Genomic DNA, 23,947 nt, shown 5'->3' with positions numbered 1-23,947 from the left:
TGATACAAAACCAAGACCTTTATCTTTAAGGCACAGACAAGAATATCTGTTCAAAGCGATGCAGTGGCGACTGTATTCTTATATCACAGAAATGCAGTTTGAGGAGTGGCAGATATATGCTCTTGCATGTAAAAGGGAGAAATTGGTATTGACATTGTGTTTGCAGTATGAATGGACCAATGGTCTATGAGAAAGTGTGCTTGCAGGGCTTCCATTCATCTTGTACAAACAGGGATTAAGAGGATTTAAGGATTTACAATGAAAGCACTCACCCACTTGATAACACTGCAGTATTTCTGTAATTCTTCAGTCTTGACTCCTGGAAAAAGGACAATGCCAATCCACCTCCATCTGAATAAGCACGTTAAGTAGAGTTTATCTAGACCATGCTGTTCCTTAGTCACTGCCCACAGGAAATCACAGCCCAAGGCAATCAGAAAGATCTGTGGAAGGAGCATGAAAAGTAAACCCTCACATGAAACAATCCCATTTTTCAAGGAAGGGAAATAATCCCATTTTTTTCCCCCATGATTTTTAACAGATCATACAGTCCCTTCTGTGGTACCTTAAATGCTGTTTTGCATGTATGGAGAGCAGGCATGTTGGCATCATGATAGAGGACAGATCCAGTTCATTAGCTGCTTCTGGGAAAAGGACTGTCATTTCTCCCAAGAAATAAAAATAAAAAGGTGCAGGAGGAATCAAAGGAGAATTTAACGTACCTCTTAAATCCTTTCTCCAGGATATGTCCACCACTGTTTCTTTTTCTCATCCCAAAAGCAGGAGCAACTTCAAGCCATCAGTGTGTAAGCAGAGATGCAGAGCTGGAGGAAGCGGGTGAGTGAGCAGACAGCAGCGCTGCAGCTCCTGCAGGAGAGCAGAGCCATTCCTCCTGCAGAAGGCCTCCACTTCATGCCATCTGCAAAGACACTCAACAAACGTTTTTGCTTCACCATACTTAGTGCTTGGTTAATGATTCACCCTAAGCAACCACACAGGGGATTAAGGCAAGGAATAGGAAAGCTTGCTCGCCTTCCATGTATTAGCTGGGTTAAGGATGAGGATCCAGTGCAACAGAGAAACCTCAAATGCTGAAATGCTGCAGTAAACTCTTCTCAGGAGCATGAACCAAGTCTGTGTGTCACAGAAGTACACACACTGAGTTCTTGGCTGGAACTCAGGAGTCAGCCAAGTAACGTGTGGGCCTTGTGTTATAGATTTAATTAGCAGAGCCCAGAACAGATGCACAATCATTGTCTTATAAACACAGTTGAAGACTGAGGCATAGAAAACACTTTTTGCGACCTCACAATGGTCATCTGAAGGGCTACAGGCACAGCTGAAACCTCTCCTAGTCCAGGCTTGGACATACTACAAAATCCTCCTTTTCTCACATATCTCTGAGAACTGTTTGCACAGTTAAAGCAACATGGCTTGCTATTTCTCTCCAGAAGATGTTAAAAAACTGACATGTTTGTTATTTGCATGGTTTTGCCCATGAGACAACTTTGACATGCCTCGTGAAACATGTGCTCTCACAGCAATCTGAGGAGGAAAACCACATAACCAAGCATTCAGTAAAATATCTTTCTGTCTGGAGCAGACGACTTCAACAAGATGGTTTTAATGGCACGAGGACTCGGTAGATATTTTTGCACATTGGCAGCAGTTTTTGCTAGACAGAATTTTATTTTATCATTCATTGTATAGATTGCTAAGCTACTAGAATGAATCTTTTGAGACCCAGCAAAGATTGTACTGAAGGTACAAAAGTCCTATGGTTTCCCATAGGCAGCAGCACAAGATCAGGCCAGTCTCAAGCAGGTTTCCTCCACACTTAATTCTCCCAGGTCACACACACCTCACCAGGCAGCTCTGTGAAGGACAACTTAAGCTATTACAGTTTCCACAAAAGGTTGTGCAGAATGACCGTGCTCTCATTCCCTTTTGATTTAAGAGTTGCATAAGCACATAAGTGATTCCATGTTAAGCTGCTAAAATTAAAATTCCCTCTGCCCATCATCTCCTGCAAGAATGCAGCTATTCTGCTTGAGAAACCACATCCTGTCATGCATCAGGTTCAGATGGCTTTCTGTCAAAAGACAGAGCCCAAGTTCAACAACCTTCCAGGACTGCTGCTGATCTCTTGGAGTCTAAAGCAAACGTTTCCTTGCAGCCCAACAGCTGGGTCAGATCTGATGAACTATAGAAGTTCACATCACCCAGGACTAACTCTCTAACTGAGCAGATGCAGGAACGTGTTTATGAGCCAGATATACTCAGGATCCCCTGGGAAAAGGATTATCTTTTTACACACAGAATGTCTGTCCGGATGGACAGTGACTGTTCCTGTTCTCTTCTGTATGTCCAGCAGTGGCTGGAAGCACCGTGCAGTAAATCCACTCACGCTTAGCAGCCAGCTGGGCACTGTGTGGATATTTTGACTTGAAGGTGACTTCCATCTCACCTGATGGGGCCAGCAGCTGACTGAAGGGAGCTCAGCTCCCAGGTCTGCACAGACATCTGCCAGATATCAGGTAAATGGGATTTTGCTGTAAAAAAAAAAAAAGGAATATGACTTGGAGGTCTGCCCCATCAGTCAGTAGGAAACAAAGCTTTCGATGCACAGGCTGTGGCATCCCATCACAAGCAGCCTCAGTCAAACATATCTATTTATGGTGGCAAGCTAAAGGTGCTATGACTCAGGTGCCAGAACAGGGATCTCTAATAATACCTTCCAACCGTATGTAATATGTAAATACACTCTGTGGGCAGGAAATGTATGAAATAAAAAGGCATTTCTTACAATCATTTTAAAGGAACTTTTAAAATATTTAAGTACTTAAAATTTATTTACAGCATGGCTAAAGCTGGTGGGAAGAGAGCTGGATGAGCTTTTCCCCAAGGTTTCTTACAGGCCATGTGGCAACATGAGATGAATTCCATGTTTCTGCCTCACTTTCTGTATTCTTACAGTTACACCAGGCAATACTTAGCCACTTAATAGAGTGACTATAGAGTGACTTGAGTTGATGGAAAGGAATTTACAAAGCATGACATACTTTATAACAATATAAATACAAGGGTGTTTAAACTGTGGCCCTCAGGAGAGAGTATGGGATGACAATGGTGACAACAGCATCTTATGACTTGAGTACCTGCTTAGTGGGATCAACACTCATGCCCACCACTGGCCAGGCCAAAGCTCCCAGGAGTTCTCTTTCTCCCCTGTTCCTGCAACATAAAATAGCAAACACCAGGAGATCCTCCATCCACACCAGCCATAACATGACTGCTAACAGAAGGAGACTTCCCAGCAAAGCAGAGAACATTCAGAGATATTTGAGTGGGCTCTCTGAAGAAGGGTTTGAACCCAAGAGATGTTTTTGGACAGTGACTCATGATGCCCAGTGCACAGCTGGAGTAGGGCTGCATGTACAATTACTACGATTAAAGTCAGTCAGCTACACACAACTGCAGCTTCAAAGTGGGATCTGAGAAACCACAATTATTTCCCGTTCAAACTGTAGCAGAAAAATGTGGTATTTTTTTGGTAGCAGCATGCAGCCATCTTTGCAACAGCTGTACAAGTTCAACTGAAAGGGAAATTATGTTTTCTGATAAATTTCATATCTGATATGAAAAATGTGGTCAGCACAAGAGAATCCATCAGCCACAGCAGATGCCTTACAGATGCAACTTTCAGACCCCTTCAGAGCCCCTTGCTCTCAGGGGCAAAATTTGGATAAGCAATACAGTCACATAAAGCACCATTTTGCAAACTCCAGTCATCTGCCCCCTGCTTTCTAAAGCAGAGAGAGAATAAGAGTCACTGATAGAATTATCTATACTAAAGAACAAAATAAATCAACTTAAATTGAGGAAAGCAAAGGACGTTGAGGTAAATTCTCAAACAGAGCCAAGGGAATTTCTTAAAAAAAAAAAAAAAAAGCATACAGTCTTGTAGCTGGCTCCTCTCCAGAGGGAGAGACCTCGGGGAACTCCTTGGATGGGGCTGGAATAGAAGGTTCATTGCAGGGTTTCAACTCAGAGGCCTTGTATCAGTCACACTACTGAGAAAGAGGCTGTGCTGTCCTTCACACTCCTTGGGCTGGGCAGAGCTGTTGGACAAGAGGAGACATCAAGAGAGGGAGTTATGGGCAAGGAGCAATCACACCCAGCATTCTTGGGTCTGCTAAGCTGAGGTATTTCTCATCCAGTTAGTAACTGCTCCAACACTTTGGCTTTATAAGCCTTAAATATTCTGTCAGGCTGAGGTGGGGCAGGGAGGAGCAGTCTGACATAGCAGCTGGGCCTGTATCGTGCTTTCCAGTTTGCTCTGGTAGAAAATAGTGTCCTTTGGGGGGCTGGCTTGGAAGCAACAACTAATCTAGACCTTTTAATTTACTGAATTAGTCTAGGACCTACTTTGGCTTGCAGGAGTAACACATAAAACAGATAAAGAAAACTTAAACTTTGAGAAAGGCTGTTCCAACGTATCCACGGGAGAGTTTCCAGTGAGCCCCTGAACACCTTGGTAACAGATTGATTTTGGTGGAGCAATATGCTCTCCATCCACTCAGCAGTCACCAGCTTCTAGTGGGATTTCTCACTCTCTGCGCATGTGGTGATTTGAATTCTTTCTAAATTTTGAGCGGGAAAAGCAGCACTTTTTCAGCATGCAGCTCACTTAGCCAACACAACAAGGACTACAGTGCTCCTAGTGCAGAGTTCTAATGCAACAGCCACAGAAGTATCATTTTGCCAGGAGCAATGTCTATTTCCACCGACTATTCACACGGCAGACAACTCCACTACTCTTTGAAGCCCAACAAATGAAGAGGTTAAGTATTATTCTGCAGTTCTTAGAGTGGAAAGCAGATCTGAAATCTGCTGAAATCACACACTGCACCTGGAAACATCCACAAGGACCTTCTTTAGTCAAGGTGCAACCACACTTTCCTCACCTGATCCTATCCAAATAGCCCAAGCTTAGATGAGTAGCATTTTAACCACTTTTAGTATTTCCATCCTCTTATTTTTGTTATAGGTGGTGTCACAACCAGCTCTTTTTTTTTTTTTTTTTTTTACTAGGCCTTAAACAAAACTGCTGGGCCCTGAGCTACCATTGTGAAAGGTTTTCCCCAAAAGTATCATGGTAGATGGAAAACCAACTGTTCCTCAATAGCTGAGATACAAATGAGAGGACTCAAACATCTGCAGTTTGCAAACAAACAAATAAAAACAGTAATTAGCACAAACAAAACTCACCTGAGTTCTGATAGAAGAGTAAGTGCAGAAAGTAATTTTGTCAAAACAGGCACAGTGCAGGGTTGGTGAGCTGTGGGGCATGCATTGCTCACCCTTGCCATTGATTTGACAGCCATCAATAGGCTTCCCACAGGATCAAAAATCCGATATTCACAGACAACTAAACCAGTTAAAAAATCCCCTAAAGAAACAGATTCTAAAGCAACACCCAGAAAGGCAAAGAGAATGAAATATTTCTAAATCCTGAAGGCTTTCAATTGTTGTCAGATGTAACAGAGAAAGTGTTTGAGTAGGAAACATGGACACAGACAAACTTCTATTGCACTAAGAAACCCAAACAATAGATGGCGTGCCTGAACAAAATGGGAGGCATGTATCCCCAGGGATGAGAGTGACCAAACTTCAAGAAGAAGATCTGATTACTTGGTTTTGCACACTGTTGCCATTCATTACAACTGTTAATTACTGTATATCACCACAGAAAATCAAAGCCGTGATTTAACACTGAGAACCACACAGCTCATGGACTAAGGGCGATGGATGGAGCTTTGAGTGGAGATGCTGATTGAAGAACTGTGAGCAGGAACATCACTCATTGCCTACTGGATCAGTGGTATTGACTGGCAAACTGCTTTATTAGACAGAACTTGTAGCAAAAGAAATCAAAGCTATTACTGATTTAAGTTAACAATACATACAATCAGAGCTAGACCTTTTCTTGAAAAGACCAAGAGAGGCCCCTTTGAAATGACCTGAAGGGAACAACAGCACTGCAGAAAGTCTCCTAAGCAAAGCTGAAAGAGCTCAGAGTGCATACTGCTAATTGTGTGGCTGAAGAAACATCACCTCTAGCTACAGAGAGCAGTGCTCAATCACCCTTAAAGGCAACAGAGTAGAATTTCTCCTGTACGTGTCAAGGAGGATGCCAGAATTGGCCCCATTAGGACAAAGGAATTTGGTCCGCAGGCTCACTCTCAGAGAAAACTAGCCAGATTTTCTCCTGTGAACTGGAAACTTCTCGCTACGAGAAGACAGCAAAAGCTTCATTGCTTCAGGGGGTGAAAAGCAGGACTGGCCATTCTGTCAAGTCTATGTCAACCCTTGTGATGGCCCATTTATCTTCCCAGGAAGCAGCGGACAGTCCAGCCACATTCAAAGCCTGAGACAACCCTAGTCGCATCATTAGGTGACACTGGACCTGACAGGAGTACAAGGATTAGGAATGAGACCTGTGAAAGCAGCTACATGGTTGGAAACTGGGACCTCTGGAGGGCACCAATGTCTAAGTACATCATGCAGTAAGGGATGACCTCCTGGAAAGTGACTTCCAAAGCATCTACCAAGAGCAGCAGCCAAGTGTGGCATTTCAGGGCACTACTTAACTTTTCTGGACAACTGTATCTCTGGAGCTGGTGCCACTCTTAAATTCCTGTGAGATATCAGACACAGGAGAAATTCAGGAGGTCTTAAAGTGATACAGATATCAGTCTTGGAAATGATTCTTTTGAAAGTTGTGCTGGAATTACTTGCAAGTATCTTCACCTCTAAAGGAACATAATCTTGTTGAGACATAGCATAAGGACTGACATCTTGAAGCACAGAATCAAGGTGAAGATAAAACTTTCCAAGGGGAAAAAATAAAGGAAAAAAGAGAAATTAAAAAAGTTGAAGCTGTTGATGTCTCCTATAAGACGTTTGCTTAAAAACCCTCATCACAGACTGCTCCCTGTGTACTTTTACCTGAGTAACAAATACTGGCAAGATTCATTTGATGATGAGAGATGGCTGTGACATCAGGAATAGCTTAAAGCCTTTATGCAAAGCCACACCCTCCAAGACAAGAAAGCAAATTTTTATTTATTCAAAAGTTGGATAACTCCAACTCAGCTGAGCACTGAGAAGAACAAAGGGCAGAGGCATCCTACAACCAAGAGCACACAACACGTTCAGTAGACTGGGGAGCACAGAAGGAGAGAGCCTATGTAAGTATTATCAGGCAGAAGTATTTGGCTTAAATATTAGGCACAAACATGCCCATAACGTGCACAGTCATGCAAAGGCTGCTCTAAAAGTAATGCCTCCTATTTTATTATGTTGGCCCACAACATCAGAGGCAGATGGTGGTGGTATGGCAGTAGAGGTTGAACCTTCTCACCAATATCCCATTACGTGTTGTTGCTGTGTGACAGATGGCAGCAGAGGGACAGCGTGACAGAATGGCGTCTGATATGGAAGTGTGTCTGAAGCAAAGGTGTGTCACTGAATTCCTCCATGCAGAAGAAATGTCACCTACTGACATTCGCTGACACTGAACATTGATGGAGGTCAAACAGAGGGTATGAGCACAGTGAAGTGCTGGGTGACATGTTTCAGCAGCAGTGACAGTGGAGCATCTCCACTGATGCAGAAGTTTACGAGCGTGGCATGCAGGCTTTCATTTGCTGCTGGCAAAAATGCACAGCTAATAATGGTGATTGTGTTGATAAATAGTGTTGGGTAGCTAGGAGTTTATCAAATAGTACTATTGTGCTCTTTGTTGTTGCTTTCACAGAAAAAAATAGCAGGCGTTACTTTCAGAATGACCTACATACAAGCAATCACTTGAAGGAAAAGTCTGTTTTTTCTCTTCTTGGCATATAATGAAACTGAAGACAAATGGTATATAAATAAAACTGCGTGCTTCAGTAGTACAGAATGATAACAATCTCAGCAATTCATTGGCTCATGCCAGGAAATTCTCCACACACTGCTTGCAGGTTATCAGCTTTATCAGATTGGATACAGAAAAATAAAATGACAGAAGCAAGGAGTCAAATACAGTGCCCCCACAACAGAGCTCACAAGGAGAAAAAAAAGCACTTCACATGGGGAAAACTCACATTCTGGTTTGACAAAATTTCAGGTTGTGAAATAAAAAGCACATAACACTCAGAACCCTACATACCTGCATATATTGCATGTGTCACATCCACGGTAGTCAGTTACCACTTAAAAACAATCACTTAAATACTGAGAGTGGACGCACACCTACCTCACATCTCAGTGAAGGACGAGTGTCAGACATTCCCAAATAACACACTTGTTCTATTATGCTGCTTATTGCTAGAGCTCTAGGTCTTTCACAAATGACTTGAGTACTGTCATCATTCTTCCTCCAATAAAGGGAAACCTGTGACAGTGAACAGGACGGTGTCCAACTTACCCCACATCCAGCAAGTCCCAAGTTAAGTAGCATCTTTTGACCTTTAAGTCAGTTTCCAGCTCTTAGAACTGAGATGAATCTACATTTTCCTCCTTCATAACAGATGTGAGCTATCAATAAAAGTATTCTGAAGATTAGAGATCACGTAAACAGTGGTAAACTGTAAACTTACCATTCACTTAAGAAGAGGCTACAAAAATCCTACCATTGGTTTATAGCCTTGACTTCCCAGATTTCACAGGACATCTGGTGGGACAGCAAAGTGAGAACAGTCATAAATGGGCCCCGTTAACACTGTTTTACCTACACCTAAGCTACCTCATTAACTTTTGGGAGGCTTGGATGCAGAATTGTTTTAATGCTTCTCACACCACCAGTTGCTTCAAAAGTGAAGCAACACCAAGAACCCTTCTCACAAACTCGTTTGTCCAGGTCCTCTGAGTTCAGTGGCATTAATGTTGCATCAGGAATCTTGTGAGCAGATGTGGGTGACTGCATATATGGACAACTAGAAGCCCCAGAATCATCCTACACATGATCTTTCTCATACAACTACTGCACATTGCCACATTCATTCTAGCACCTTCCTGATATCTGTATGTTCTGCAGCATATAACTAAGGGACTACTGACATGCCACACAGGCCCCTGAACAGCTGAGATGGGCTCCTAAAATCCCCTCCTCTCAGGAAAATGACACAAAGTATTGATTACACAAAGCTTCAGACCACCTGTGTTTCTAACCCTTATGGAATGTTTCTGGTAATTTTCAATGCAACACTTGTACCTCATTTAAATACCCCAATGATTTAATCATTTCTATTAAGAATAATGATCTCTGCAACGAGTTAAAAGCACAATAGCAGCCTCATATTTTAAACGTCACTATAAGAGGTAATATTTTTAATTTTCACTGATTAATCAATTATCGGCTCATTTTAGCAGAGTTTAAGATGATTAACCTTCCACAAGTTTCAATGAAGCTAAAACCACAAAGGCAATCTCAATTTAAAGCAGCTGAAACCAGTTTTGCTTTCAGGGACTTACTTTTGAGGACTCCACTAGTGATGATAAACTCTCTAACGTGTAAAGGGGCCTAGGAAAAAAAAAAGTACTTTCAGGAGCAATACTGTAGAAAAAGTATAATCGACAAATTGAGAAATGGACGCCCAGAGAAGCTCCCAATACTTCCACAGAACATCATGCTGCCTTTGCTCCGCCCAGTTACTACTCTGTATGAGGAGAATTTTGCACCGTTCTCAGCATCACGTAGAGAAGCAGCTCTTCCAGTTGGCAGAAAATAGCTCGGACTGGTCCTTCTGTGCCAGTGGGGCTGTATGCACACGCACGTCCCCAGTGCATGTATACATAAGCCCATAACTAAGGGGGGTGGGAAGATCTTGAAATCTGAGTGAAAATCCATGAAATTAAGCCCTTGCTAAGATCTCTAAACGTGATAAAACTTCTAAAGAGGATAATTATTGTTCTCAATCTCTTTGCTCAATTATTCAAGATGCAACAGAAGCAGACTGAATATCAACATGAGTTGACAATTTTGATTTACCAGCTACTTATCCCTTTGACACGTACAGCAACTAAATATATGCAGAAGTATCTATTTTAAAATACGCTGCAAATAAACTCATTACACCCACTTTTTGCTCCCAAACAAATATAGAAGGAAAACAATATGATAGTTTATACCCCATTTATTAAGACAGAGCCATCTATTACTTAATACACCAATCGGGTAGCTATAGATCACATTATTTTCTCACTATTAAGATGCAAGACAGTTTGACAACCGGTTAACAAAGACAAGTTGGGCAGCATGGAGACACATGGAAGCTGCAGAGGGTCAAGAACCACCTAAGCCCGTGCGACCCAGAGCAGCACTATCGCACATGGAGCTGGCACCAGGCGAGCGCCATCACGGCACACAGCAGCCGAGTGCTGCTGGCACGCTCAAGAGCCAACTCCTCGAGTGCCCTGCAGGCCTGCCAGGGCCCCTTCAGCTGGAATGTCGGGAATAGGTCCAGGGACTGTCTGGGTGCCGCTCTTCTGGACACCTACCAACAACTGAAACACCAAAGCTACAGTTTTCTGTGCAGGGATCGCATAGTTTTGTAAGAATGAAGGCTTCTGGTAAGAAAGTTTATAGTGCAATCTGAATTCGTTTGTGTCCACAGTGTCATTATTCATTCTCCCAAAACAGTTTAAATATAATCACGTAAGAATTCGCCATCTGCATAACAATATTACAAAGTAGTGCTTATACAGTTAGTGACTACACATACTCATTTTTAATAATTTTTTCTCATCATGCTTTTTCAAAGCTACAGTATGAAAAGCAAGAAGTGACAAAGCAGTCAAGAACTTCTGCACCTTTCAAAAGCTCTTAAAATTCTCAGGACTCTAATAACATAGGCCGTATCAAACAGGAAGCACACAGTGTGCAACTGAACAGCTTCTCCAAAGTTTTAAGAACAAAACCTAATTTTAAGAACAAAACCTAATTCTGCTTCCTCTTTGCCAGTGTGCCACCACGCTGTAACTCCTGCTGGGAAATCAGAGCTCGTTTTACTCCACACAAGCAAGTTCAGATATGTCTCTGCTTGTCCGTGTAGCTGTGTGCTTAACGAGTCAATCTGTCACATAACCTACATCATACATACACAAGTATGTATTTTTTCCTTTCTAGCAAAGATGGGGGAAAAAGAAAAGGTCAAGCATCAGGAGCTTCAGCTCAGAAATGCATTGTGTTGGCCCCAAGAAACCTATCTGATTAACGGCTGGAGTTTTAATGCGAATTTACAAAGTGAACATTTCTTCAGCTTGAAGAGTGTATATATACACAGTAGTTACCTGGGTAACGATGAATGTACAGACACTTCATTGCATTGATGTCCCATTGATATACAACTTCTGTAAACGGAATATTGTATAAAAATAAGAAAAATGGCAATGCTTCATTGAAATAACAGATTTGAATCAGTATGGCAACATGCAAGCAAATTAAGTGAAAGAACAGGTTTATTTCCATTCTCCGAATGTAACATCAAGAGACAACTTCTTAAGTCTTAAGACATAGCAAAAGGGGTAACTACTCTTAAAAAAGAATCCTCAACAGATCATTACCTCATAGCATAACATTTGCTTTAAGCATCTTAATGTTAAGACATCAAGCTATTTCCTCTTCAAAGTTGTCATTGGTAGTATTTTTAATGGAAAATAATAAAACTGCATAAAGTACAGACACCTTAAGTCAAGTGCATTTGGCAGGTGCAACCAACAGCCAAGCTAAATGATTCTTTGTATGTCATTGTGAAAAGGGAGAGCAGCTGTGTTACAACATGTTTTGTAAGAGTTAACACTTTAAAAGCCAATCAATTTCATTTCTATCCTTCCTATCTTTTTTTTTTTTTTTTTTTTTAGAAAAGCAATTATGAACAACAAAAAAAAATCTTCTTCAGCCACAGTCTATAGAAAACTGCTTATGTAGTGTGGCAGTAGCAGCAAACACAGACCAAGCTGTTGGCCATAATATGCAATTACAAGTGAAGATAAAAAGAACACAGCCTTTTTCTATTTGGAACAAATGTGATGCAGGCAGGAAGTTAAAGAGATTTTTAAAAATTCCAATATATTAATGCTCACCATATCAATGTCCTTCGGGAAGCTTCAATAAAGACCATCAATGCACATGTGCTTGGAGGCATCTTACTGACACACACATACATTATCTGTGGGCTATGCAGATTTGTGTAGAACAAGATTTGGCACAAACGTAATCTCACAAAAATACTTCAGGAAAATAAGAGTTGGAAGTACTTTCATTGCTTTAAATGAGAATTGTTTTTAAAAAGAGACAGACAGTGATTTTAGAAAGACTAACAGAGAAACCAGCTAGCTATGTTTCTATTAAACACTGTATTTCAAGTTATCTTTGAGAAAAGATGTACGCTCCCTGCAGATTCATCTCTGTACAGTACTCAGCACCTCTTGACAAGTTTCAGTCTTGCATGCAATTTCACAGCAAATATAGCTCCAAGGCATTCTGCAAATATTTTGTAGAAGCCTGGCTTGCACACGGAGACTAAAGCAAACAGGTTTTATACTAATGAAATGCAGAATCTTTGCTTGCTTCCAAATAATGAAGAATTTTAAATATAGACTTTGCAATATAAATGACTATCAGTATGAAGTCTAGTATAGAAGAAATACTAGATACACACACAGATCTTTCAAAGACTGTATGCTTCTAAGTTAAAGACTATCCCTTCGTAAGCACAAAGTCATCAAACACAAAAATTTACATACATAAATGTCAGAAGATGGCTTTGCAATTTCTTTTCTTAAGAGAAGTTTCATTCTGACAAGAAAATTATTTGGACCTCAACTGCCTACGTCCTTAACAAAACTGATCCAAAACCAACAACAAAAGACCCTCAGCTACTGTCAATAGACTACATTTCTCCAGTTCCATGGAGATATGAAAAGATTTCTAAAAAAGATTTAGATTTAATGCCCAACTTCTTTTTTTTTTTTTTTTTTAAATAACTCAAATGGTCTTCTACAATGACCCAGTAATAGAGTAAAACCCCCCACACACTCATTTCAATAGCAACATTGTTCTACTTAATAATTTTCCGATGTTGAGTTAATGTTAAATGGAAATTATGATTATCACAATTTCCATCTTTTGGTAAAGTAGGACTGCTGCTGACTTCCTAATGTCTTACAATGCACATATTTATATGTAACAAAACCACCAAGTTGTGCTAAGTATTCAAAGATCTGAGTTCCCTCATAGCACCTGTTCTTTTAAACCATGGCAAAATCTCTTTGCAAGGCTTTTGCAAAAATAATTCCACTGAGAAAACCCTACCGATAGCCCTTTCTACAGAGATAAGAATCACCTCCAAAGAACACTTCACATGATCATTAAATACTTATCTGTCACGTAAGCAGATTACATGAGAATCATGCAAGTGTACCTTATTACATTGAATCTTACAGTAAGAAAAAAAAATCAGTTGTTTGCGCACATATTTTTGATGAGGACATTTACAACATTTTCTACACAAAATCAGAATGCCAAAGTTAAACTAGAGTCCTCAAAGGAGTCAAGTACTTGCATTCTCAACATACCAACATTTCAATGACTTTAGAACTGAAATCCTCAATTAGAAAAATATTCTGCAACGTGAGTAGCCAACACTCAAGTCTATTATACTTTTAAATTACGCTTACATAATTTTTAGCATAGGCACACTAGCAAGTTATTCTGTATATTTCAGTGAAGCAAAGCTTTAAAACAGTTGTAGAGAAATATATATAATCATTCTTGTGTCTGTGTCTCTCAAGGGAGCAATAAATCCTCTCCATAAAGACCATTTACACAAATACAAATTTTGTGAGGTTAAGGTTTGAGTTGTTTTTTAATTTTTTTCTCTAAATATTTACTACACAAAAATCTTTATTGAATGTGTATTCCTGACAACACTGATAATGTCAAAGCTAGGATCTCATCAGCCAGTTTATGACTAGCAATACTGCAACTGTTGTAAACAAAAGACAGGTCCTTACGTTGGGACGAAACTTGGTAGCAGGTTAAACTGTGTGCTACTACTACTACTACTAAAAGCAAGATTTAAAGTAAACTCATCTGGAATTCAGATCTGATCAAGGGAACAGTGAGAATGATACTATGAAGGGACACTTAGGTGCAATTTCATGCTGGTGAATTTTTTCCTCTTTCTATGCTTAGAGTAGTTTTAAACCAGGAGTTGCATATCCAAGGACACACACAATTTAAAACTGAAGTGACCATTAGCACATTTGTACACATACTTACATAAACTTGGTATTTACATACAAAGTTTCACCGTAACAGTTGAAGTCTTAACACATACAAAAGAAGATCACTTACTACAAAGAATGTATAACCAGATCACAGATTTTCCACGAGCATATAAACACATTTTAAAGTGCTTTCTGGGTACTTCAAATCAACCCCTTTCAGTATAAGCTTCTACGTAGTGCTGTTCCAGTCATTACAAAATTATTTAAATCACTCTTCTTCAGATACATCACGTATTCAAGAAACAAAATGATGACACCCTTGACGTAAAAGTTTCAAGCTCCACCAACACAAATGTAATACATTGCTTAAGTTCAGATGAAGTTGTCAAATACTTTGGTTTATCGTAGCTCAGGTTAAATATTTGATAGACCAGAAATTGCACCTCTCCACTCGCAGTTTTTCACTAAAAAAACCCCCAACATAAATTGACAGTATTCTTTGGTAAAAACAGGACATTTGGCCAGTTTGCGTGTACATCTATTTATTAAAATAGTCTAAAAGTGAACAAATGCCGCTGCTGTACTGTCAATTTACAGGAATAATCATTCCTTACTCATTGGGGAGTATCAAAATATTAAGCTAAGCAGTTAGCTACGTAACAGGCTAAAACACATTCAGCAACTATTACAGGGGATCGATAATGTTTTAAGAATATTTTTTGCTTAACATTGATACTTTACAAAATCTTCAAAATGCTGGATGCCTGCAGACAAGTTCATTATTTTGCAGTGACTACAGAAACATTCAATGGTGTACACTGTCAGGTTTCTGATACACAACATAACAAAACCCCGGAATACGGTGTGCTGACCAATGCTCAGCTGCACAGTATTTGTGCATTACCTACACTAAGAAAAGCCTAATAAAAATTCAGTTAACTGCTACAAGTTACGTGAATATATAAAAACAGAGCAGATATACAAGTATAACACTGAACATACTGTACTTTATTAGCACAAAAAGCCAGAACAAGGCACAGCAAGCAGAAAAATACATCAATAGAAGGGTTAGTGTAGCATACAAGAATGATGTTTATTGTACTTGCAGCCAAAATGTTCCCTACCTCGCACAGGTCACTGCCATAGAGAAGTAAGTAGTAACATACTGTAGCAGCTGGTAAAGAAACTAGGGAGCACTCATAATTGGTACAAAACATTGAACAGGGGACAGGGCATTCCAACAAAATTTTAGTGCAAAAATGTCTAAGACAGAACTATATGAAGTTCTGTCTCCAATTAAATAAGCAAACAGAACTTAGAATTTTGTTTCCAAGTAATCTGTTGAAACTATTATCAGTGCATATTACTTTAAAACATTTTTAAAAGCGCAAATTGAAAGTTATTTACAAATAAAGTGTAACAGTACCTTTGAAATCTGACATTTCAGATATGTCAGATTTTGTTTTCTGATTATAATTCAACCACTTGTAATTTTCTCCATAAAAATATCAGACACCTTTAAATTAAAAAAAAAAAAAAACATTCTCTCTTCACTATTACCTTCCATTGTAAATTACAAGTAGTTAGGCTTTAGAAAAATACAAAAACTTTCATATCATGGCTATAAACCAATTCTGTGTCCTGCCACTGAATCAATAACTCACACTGGAAGGTATGCAACTGTCCAAGACAGCATTACTTTTGCTAACAATGCCACTTAAATCTCCAAGTGTTTAAAATAGAATTACAGTACTGAGCAGGCATATTCAAGTCTTAATCATTAGGAAACCCCATACACTGAGAAAAGCATGATTCATCTGCTAGCATCCAAAAAACCCCATTAACTCTTAATGGACTGCAGGTTATCCCTGCTTCCTGCAAACTGCTCCTGATAAAAAGAGAACACTCTTATTCACTACTGTTCAGAAACTTAACTGTGAGCTCAATTAGTACTTTGAATAGTGGAAATATTTAAAGACAATATTTTAAAAAAATACTTTAAATATGAGCAAAAATGCTCTTCCAATATAGTCTTTCTTCATTAGCATTACACGAATGCCCCATGGAAAATGCCTCATAGTTTCTTCATCCAATTACTACAGCTATAAAAACAAAATATTTAGGAATTAGCAAAAATATTTTCACTAGGCCTTAATGAAAAACGTGCAGAATTGTGTCTGCTTATTGTTTCCAAGAGGCATCACAACTTCATTTGATTAACAGCAGGCAGCATCTGACAGGATACTAACACTCAGCTTCAATAGGATATTGCAAAAAAGCTAGACGTTGTTGGTGCGTTCGCTGCAGTTAAACTGTAACACACAAGAAAAAGCATATTCTGTAAGCTTACTGGAGACTCTGATTTCCTTTCACTTTGTTTTTATAGGTTCCCGCTCCAGCCATCGCACCCTGACTTTTTGTTTATAGTGATACTCCTTTAAAAAGTCTTGCAACATTGAAGGTAATGGAAGGTCATCAATTCCATCATATGTAGTGCACCTGCAGATTACTGCCCGGCAGATATACTGCAGACTAAAGGGGAAAGTCCTGTTCAGAGATACAGTTAGCAACGGTTCAAAGAACATGCAAGAGCTAGGGTCTTTGTAGTGTTCCAGAAGCCCTGTAACGGTGGAGGAGTGAAACACACAGGGATCGTGGGCATCAAAACTAAAGTTGTGATTCCACTGCTCAATGCGTGCGTGCAGCGATCGGTTATAACGACGGAAGCTCACAGAGAAGAGGTAGTCCTCCTGCGCAGAATCCCTGAGCAAAAAAGTGCCTTCGGGTTTACCCTCCAGAAGTGCTTCTGCTTCGTAACGGTCCATTACACCCCAGTAACACGGGTTACCTGTGATCTGAAGCAAGTCTGGCACAAGGCAATGGATGTAATCGATCTGAGTGTGCACCTTCCAAGCCCCCTGCTTGCTGATATGGCCGTGGCTCTCTCCAGACACCTGGCGCTGCTTCTGCCTGCGTGACTGTAGACAAAGTGTTGTCGTGTCCTCTTCAGAGTCACAGCTTCCTGGAGGAGTTGCATTTTTGTCCCCGGTCAGCTCAGTCATACCGGGGGCTAGCTTTGGTCCCAGTTTATATAACGGATTAACCTGTGCTGTAGCTTCAAAAGTATGTATTTGGGCATTGGGAGGGGGATCAACCCCTTCTTCAATACTGAGCCTACGTCTCTCTCTCAGCCTGTCTTCTTCGTCTTCTGTGGAAACCAAGGAAGGATCAAATGTATCAAAAAATGTTGAGTGAGGACTCACGGGAGCTGTGTGCTGTTTAATCAGATGCCACTTCTGAGCCAGATCTGAGCCTGCAGGAAAAGGGCATTTCTCAAGCATTAGTTCAGAGAGATGGATCTTTCTTTTGTTAGAAAACAGAGGTTTGGACTGTTTGCTGTAAGTTCGCATGGGAAAACACAGTCCAACAGTATCCTGTAGACGCTGTCGCAGAGAACGGCTGCCTACTGTCCTGTTTGACACTGCATCCATATCATGTACAGAACTCACACCATACCTCCTCTCTCTCCTCTGCAAACCACTTCGCGTTCTACCAAATCTTTTTTCGGTATCCAAAGAGCTCTGGGTTTTGGTAGAGCAGGAATGTTTCTTCTTCCCACCCCAGGGAGCATGACGAGAATAAGAGTCCCTTCGAGCAAGCCTAGCTCCCGTGGTGACACATGAGTCGTTCTCTTTCTCAATACTTATTTCAACAATCTGAGGAATTTCTGTGACACAGTTTTGGTTCCGCCTGACAGAATTCTTTGAAGGACTCAAACCTAACTGCAAAGCAATGTTTTCTCTCAGAGGGCTGCTGGGTCGCTGTTGAGCCAAACCGGTTATCTGGACAGTTCTGTCTTTAGCAGATGAGCAACTACTGGAGTTAACGACTACATTTTCATTTTGGCTTCCACCTTCATGACTGAAGAGATTCTGGCACCTGTATTTGAAATTGTTCCACATCTTTCCCACTTTATCCATGGATTATGTTATCTAAGTTCAAGAGAAAAAGAAATATTAAAATAAATGCAGTTTAAAAAATGAGAATAAACCCTCAGCTATCCATTAAGTTACAAAAATAACTTTTTCAATCATACTGTGTTCAGTTAACAGTGTCCACAGCGTTGCATAGTTTTATAGCACTGACATGCAGCACATCATCTTGCAACACAGAAGAATCACCAAGAAAAAAAAGTGTTTGGGAAATTACAAACAGAATTTATAAGCAGGCCCATTCATGTTTCTACTGCATTATTAAAAAGTGCAGGTGAAACTCCAGATTTGTACCTGATAGGCAGGAAATATGCAGTTTTAAATGCTTCTTCACTTTAAGTGTCACACGTAATGTATGACTCCCAGATAAACTTATAGTAAGTAGCAATAAAATTCTGACAAAAAAACAATTCAGGTAACTCCCAACAATGAAAACAGTTAGCAAAAGCCAACAAGCATACTACAAGCATCTAGATATACCATCCAGAATTGAAAGCTCGAGCTGCAGGTATGGAAAATTTCAAGCTACAACTAACAAGATTTAAAAAATAGCACAAAAACAGAAATGTGGGGCAAGGAGGGAAAGAAGTGTTCAGCATTTTTAGATAAGGCAATCACAAAAAAAAAAAAACAAAAGTAGTAAGATATCAGCAGAACTTTAGAATTCTAAAGTGTCTGATACATTAGTAAAGCCATAGATACAAAACATTTAAAAACTGTCTGGCTTTATTACTTAAGCCATGAAAGAATGAAAGAGCCCAGGGAGCTTTTCTATCTTTAGCAAGGGCTCTTAAAAAGAAAGCAGCTCTGCAGCAAAAGCACAGTGACTGTGAACCGTGAAGTAAAAAGAGAAACATTAGTAGTGTGTATTCTGCAACTGCTTCTTCAGAAACCAAGTTTGATAATTGGAACAAAACTGCCCAAAATCACAAGACTGCCCTAGGACACAGAGAAATAGGCTAATTCTGCACCAAAAATTCAGGCAATGCCAAGCTAAATTAGATCTAATTAAGCTCTGAGAGAAGTGCTAAACTTAAAGGACTAAAACATGTCACCTTATTTAACTCTTAGAGAAAGCTGCTCTGTTCTACAGATACGGATTATTCTGAAGCAACACTCCTCTGTTGTTGCAGTTCTTCCCTGTTAAGAGCTAGAAAGAAATCTAAAGCAGTGATTAAATTTCATGAAATAAGGTAGATGATAGACAAGTAAGCAACAGCCTTGCAATGCAGTCTAGAAGTTCCTAAAGTGCAGCTGAAAACCTATTACTGTGGCAGAATTTACTGAGATTGAGGAAGAGATGGAGGTACAGTTTACAAGAGATTCATGATTAGATAGTTAATTCAAAATTCTTCCTAACTGATATGTGAATGGAAAACAAACAAAAACTTATCCCCCCATTTCTTGCTCAAGTACTTCAGCAAAAGCATTAAGTTAGGCATTTACATCCAATTACATAAAGTAAACTTCAAGAATCTAGTGCAGACTCAGGGAGGAGCAGGGAAAAAATAACCAGATCTTAACCATATCTGGGGACTGTTGGCACAAGTTACCTAGAACACGGTGCTAACGATAATCTCAATTACATTCAAGCAGTCATTAAGAAGGAAGACACTTTTTAAAGCAGAACACTTACATTTGGAGAAAACTTGCAAAAATAGGAAGCCTTACACGTAGAAGGCACTACAGAGTTCTCAGCATGTGTTAGAAGTGAATGAATGTGAGCACATGAGCAAGAAATGTCTTGCTGATTAAAAATTCCTACATTAATATTTCTGGGAGTTGTTTGGACCAAGTTGGTAGGCTGAGGGAGTCTTAAGAGCAAAAGAACTACAGATCATGTAGATTTGTAGGAACCATTCAACCAGGTGTCATGCCACCACAGCCAATAATAGCTGCTGGTAGAGTGTCAGAGATTATCCACATTTACGAGGAAGCATACGTTTGATGCGCCAGCTTGTCAACACAGTATATATAAGGTTAAGTTCTACCCACTGTTCTTTCACGTTCTCCATTTCTTCCTCTTCCAAGTCAGCAAGACACATAAATTTATCACTGTGACATCTACTACCCAACTGTCGTTATTCAGCTGAAACCAAGAAACAAATTTTAAGATCTTGGGATGTGAAAAGGAAGAGACAATGCATTACCTCAATTCCCTTTGGAAATCAGACTAGAAACTGAAATTTTTGTGACAGTGAATCAGAATTGCTTTTCTGACCAGTCATACACTGTTCAGCAATGTATTCTATTTGAAAATTGCTTGCTATTCCTCTTCCTTTGCACTATTATTCCAAAGTGTGTTCATGCTGTTAGGTGGGTTAGAAATCCTCTAAGCTTGCCCAAAAGTCTGCAAAACGCAACTAAAACCAACCAAACACAAAATTACCACCATATCACTTGACAAAATACTTTCCGAAAGTTTTAAAGTTTAATTACTTTTTGTCATAGTTAAAAGCACACAGACATCTTTCTTACCCCAAAAAACATGAGCCACTGTATCTTGACTTGAGAATATATCTCAGCATAAACTTGCTAGATTCTCTCTCTGAGTTGTAGACATGATTACTAGAAAAAGAAAAAACAGTATTTTTTCTTAGTTGTTAAGAGTAACTTTGCACTTTAATACTTAAAATCTGCTAACAGTATCAGTGGGATATTTCACTAATTACACTTTACATGGGTGTAGAGAACTACCTGCTTATATGTTCTTATGCTTTTAACATAAGAAAAAGATTTCATAAAACTTTTTCACCCATTGAAGACATTTGTCAAACAGAATCTAGAGGAAGATCCTCAAACAAAGCTTTTAAGAAATAAGAGCAGTGTCACAGCATCTGGATCATTCAAGTGCCAGGCACAGTGGGCACACTCAGGCTTGTAAAAATGGTTTCTCCACATTTCGGTTCCAAGTCCAAAGCGGCGGTTCCCAAGTCGTGACTGGCAGTGCTGTCAGATCACCTCATACTGCCTCCCCTCCTTGTTTTCAGCTGCTACATCACATCAAAAGGCAGCTAAAAATATACACTTTTCTAATATTACTTTTCCAGGTAAGCAACTGCTGTACTTGCCACAAGGATGTTATATGATTGTGAACCAAGAGGAAAATGAACCACGATTCTAAAAATGGGAAAGTGGAATGCAAGACAAGTTCTTTAGTAAAAGAATAGGTCAGCACTTCCCTAAAATAATGACCTATTGTTTTCCAGAAATCCAAGAGGCATTATGGGATTTTAGTACAGTATGCTCATGCCACCGTCAACTCTAGCAGGAACAGGAGACAATCTGCTTCTTCACATTAGAACCAAGCCTAGGACGGTGGCTCCAGGAAACACTGAGAAGCTAAACTAATAGCTAACACACACAGATCAGACAAAAGATGCATATTTCCTGGAATAAGAAGTGTAGGCTTGAGTGATCACTACATGGATATCAGGTTATTATTCCTAGGCAGAAACTCCAGAGTAATGACAGACAAGTACTTTATTAGCTTTGATTCACCTGCGGAAGCACTAAGAACGATGAAATGCTTTTAAAACTATGCCATATGACTACTACTGAAAGATTCCATAAAAACAAACTTCCCAGGGAGCAACAAACTTGCAAGCACAAAACTAAGTCAAAGGTGGATGTGAAATTCTTTCACAGCATTAATGCTTATTTCCCTCCCCCCATCCATTATATTCCTAGCAGGTCTACAATACACAAGACACAAAAGAGTACTATAGGTTCCAGACAAAGCCAGTTATGCTGCTGCACTGCACACTAACCTTTTCCATTCATTAAAAACCTAAAAAGTACACAGAAGGTTATCTTGAAATTTCATGCTTAACTTCTTATTTTAAGATTTAGTGCCATTCTTATACCTCAGCTGCGTTCAGAAACATGAGCAGTCAGGGCTCTGCTGTCACACCACAGCAGCAGGCAGTGACAGCTTGCTCCACCAGCCGCCTGCTGCTTCCACCACGGACTGCTTGCTTCAGGAATCATTCTTCGCTATTGGTAAACAGTTTCCTGAACTCAGACAACCATCTCAGTTAAGACTATCTTGCATTAGAATATAACTTGAGTCATTCATAAAGTATTTGATATTCCATTTAGTAATTGCAAACTGGTGTGAATTAATGTGCAGCAGACTTGTGGTTTCACAGATTTCTTGTGGCAGCACCAAGGTCCACAAAATACAAGTAAACTGGCCCTAAAGTATCCCAAAGGAGTGCTGTCTGAGGAAATCAGATTTGGAAAATATTATTTTAGCCTAAACAAAATATAAACTCCATCCTATCAGAATTCACAATATGGATTTTGCAGACCACTTTGCAGATATTCCCAAAAAAATTTATACTAGCATTTCCAAAACCTCTTTCCAACTAAAAATAATTTCTATCTACCCTAAGCTGACCCCAAATTATCTGAAATTTATGCCAGAGATATGCTCTGACCATTCTCTCCAGAAGCATCACAGCACCTTGCTAGAGTTTTCTGCTCATGACTTCCTAGTAGGAACACTCCTAGAGGTAACATACTTGCATCCATCTTGATATCACTTTACTTGAAAATTAGATGATACATTAAGTTACATTCAAAATAAAATAAACAAACAAAAAAACCCTGAACTACACCATCTACCCAAAGCTGTAACTCTGTAGGTAGAACACATTAAAAACATGGCATGCCTATTTCCAAAACAAGTGCCTACAAAAATCTTTAGTTCGGCATTTTCACACTATGACAGCTTCAAAACACTGAAAGGCAATGATGACTAAGTCAAAACAATCCTGAAGGAACCTGTAGGAAGTAGGGGAGAAATCAGAGTCCTCTCTCTGCATGCTGTTCAGCTCACTGCTAGCACCAGCACTGTGAGGGCACACTGCCCATCGCAACACGTTCAGCAACACTGCAGCACACCACCTAGGCCCACAGAGGGGGAGAAGTAAAAGGCATGGAGAGAGGCAACAGCTACTGTTTGAACTGTCCCCTACTTTAAAGCAATTCACTTAGCAGTAACGAGAGACTCCATTAATGAAGATATTTTCCTTCATTAAGGCACTCTTGCTGAAGAGGTTAATGCTGTCTTTGCACCTTGCTAAACACCAGCTGCAGTAACAACGCTGCTGGCATCACTCCTCAGCCTCACTCAGCTGCAGTGAGTAACACTGGCCAACACCCACCATTTGAGGTAACCCACCTGAGGAAGGTACAACAGGGTTACAAGAGTTACAAAGCAGTTTTCTCCTTTTCAATACACATTCCAGTAATAATGAATTGCTGCTGTAATACCAGAAATGACATTTCTTAAAATAAACAGAGTAAGTTAGCTGAAGTGGAGCCATACATTTTTCTACACACATACACAAAAATGCAGCCGCTACAGACAGTGTGAAGAACCAATCCAGAGAGCAGGAAAGAAGAGGTGGTTGTTATATGGATACCATATTTTAATATGTATATCTCTTATATATTTTAACAGACAGTAAAATAGCCAAAGGCCTCAAGTTTTCATGAAAGTTTAACTAGGGCAAAATACTACTATTTCTCCTAGCAGGCTCTGAAAACTTCCCAGCCCCTTCCTGGCCACCTGTGCTGGACCTGGTGCAGGACACAGCCTGCACACCATGTGGGATGAATCAGCCTGTGGAACTGATCCTGACTAAAATTAGCTATCAGAGTCTCAATCT

The 23,947-nt window shown here is 39.8% G+C and overlaps 1 protein-coding gene across 13 annotated transcripts in view; it reads right to left on the bottom strand.

Moving 5' to 3' along the window:
* SOCS5 (suppressor of cytokine signaling 5) overlaps positions 1 to 23,947 on the bottom strand; it is a 63,601-nt gene that overhangs the window by 21,972 nt on the left and 17,682 nt on the right. For 5 of the 13 annotated variants that reach the window (XR_016464060.1, XR_016464068.1, XR_016464065.1 and 2 more), the window contains 9 exons: positions 20,748 to 20,837; positions 20,265 to 20,358; positions 11,338 to 18,269; positions 9,520 to 9,568; positions 8,679 to 8,719; positions 8,474 to 8,583; positions 3,159 to 4,121; positions 723 to 2,552; positions 273 to 443 (listed from right to left, as the gene is read on the bottom strand). Coding sequence is in view for 1 of the 13 variants with exons in the window: in XM_031594565.2 (XP_031450425.1) it covers positions 16,647 to 18,257 (1,611 nt within the window). In the remaining 12 variants the exon portion in view is untranslated. Of the gene's footprint in view, positions 1 to 272; positions 444 to 722; positions 2,553 to 3,158; positions 4,122 to 8,473; positions 8,584 to 8,678; positions 8,720 to 9,519; positions 9,569 to 10,166; positions 18,270 to 19,324; positions 19,420 to 20,264; positions 20,359 to 20,747; positions 20,838 to 23,947 lie in introns of those variants that run through there. The other 8 variants (XR_016464063.1, XR_016464069.1, XR_016464071.1 and 5 more) reach the window with 6 other exon arrangements.

The sequence above is a fragment of the Phasianus colchicus genome, chromosome 2, assembly GCF_987193195.1.
Source record: "Phasianus colchicus chromosome 2, bPhaCol1.hap1.1, whole genome shotgun sequence".
NCBI classification, from domain to species: domain Eukaryota; kingdom Metazoa; phylum Chordata; class Aves; order Galliformes; family Phasianidae; genus Phasianus; species Phasianus colchicus.
Note: the sequence above shows the minus strand (reverse complement) of the source record. Positions and strands in the feature narration are given on the sequence as shown.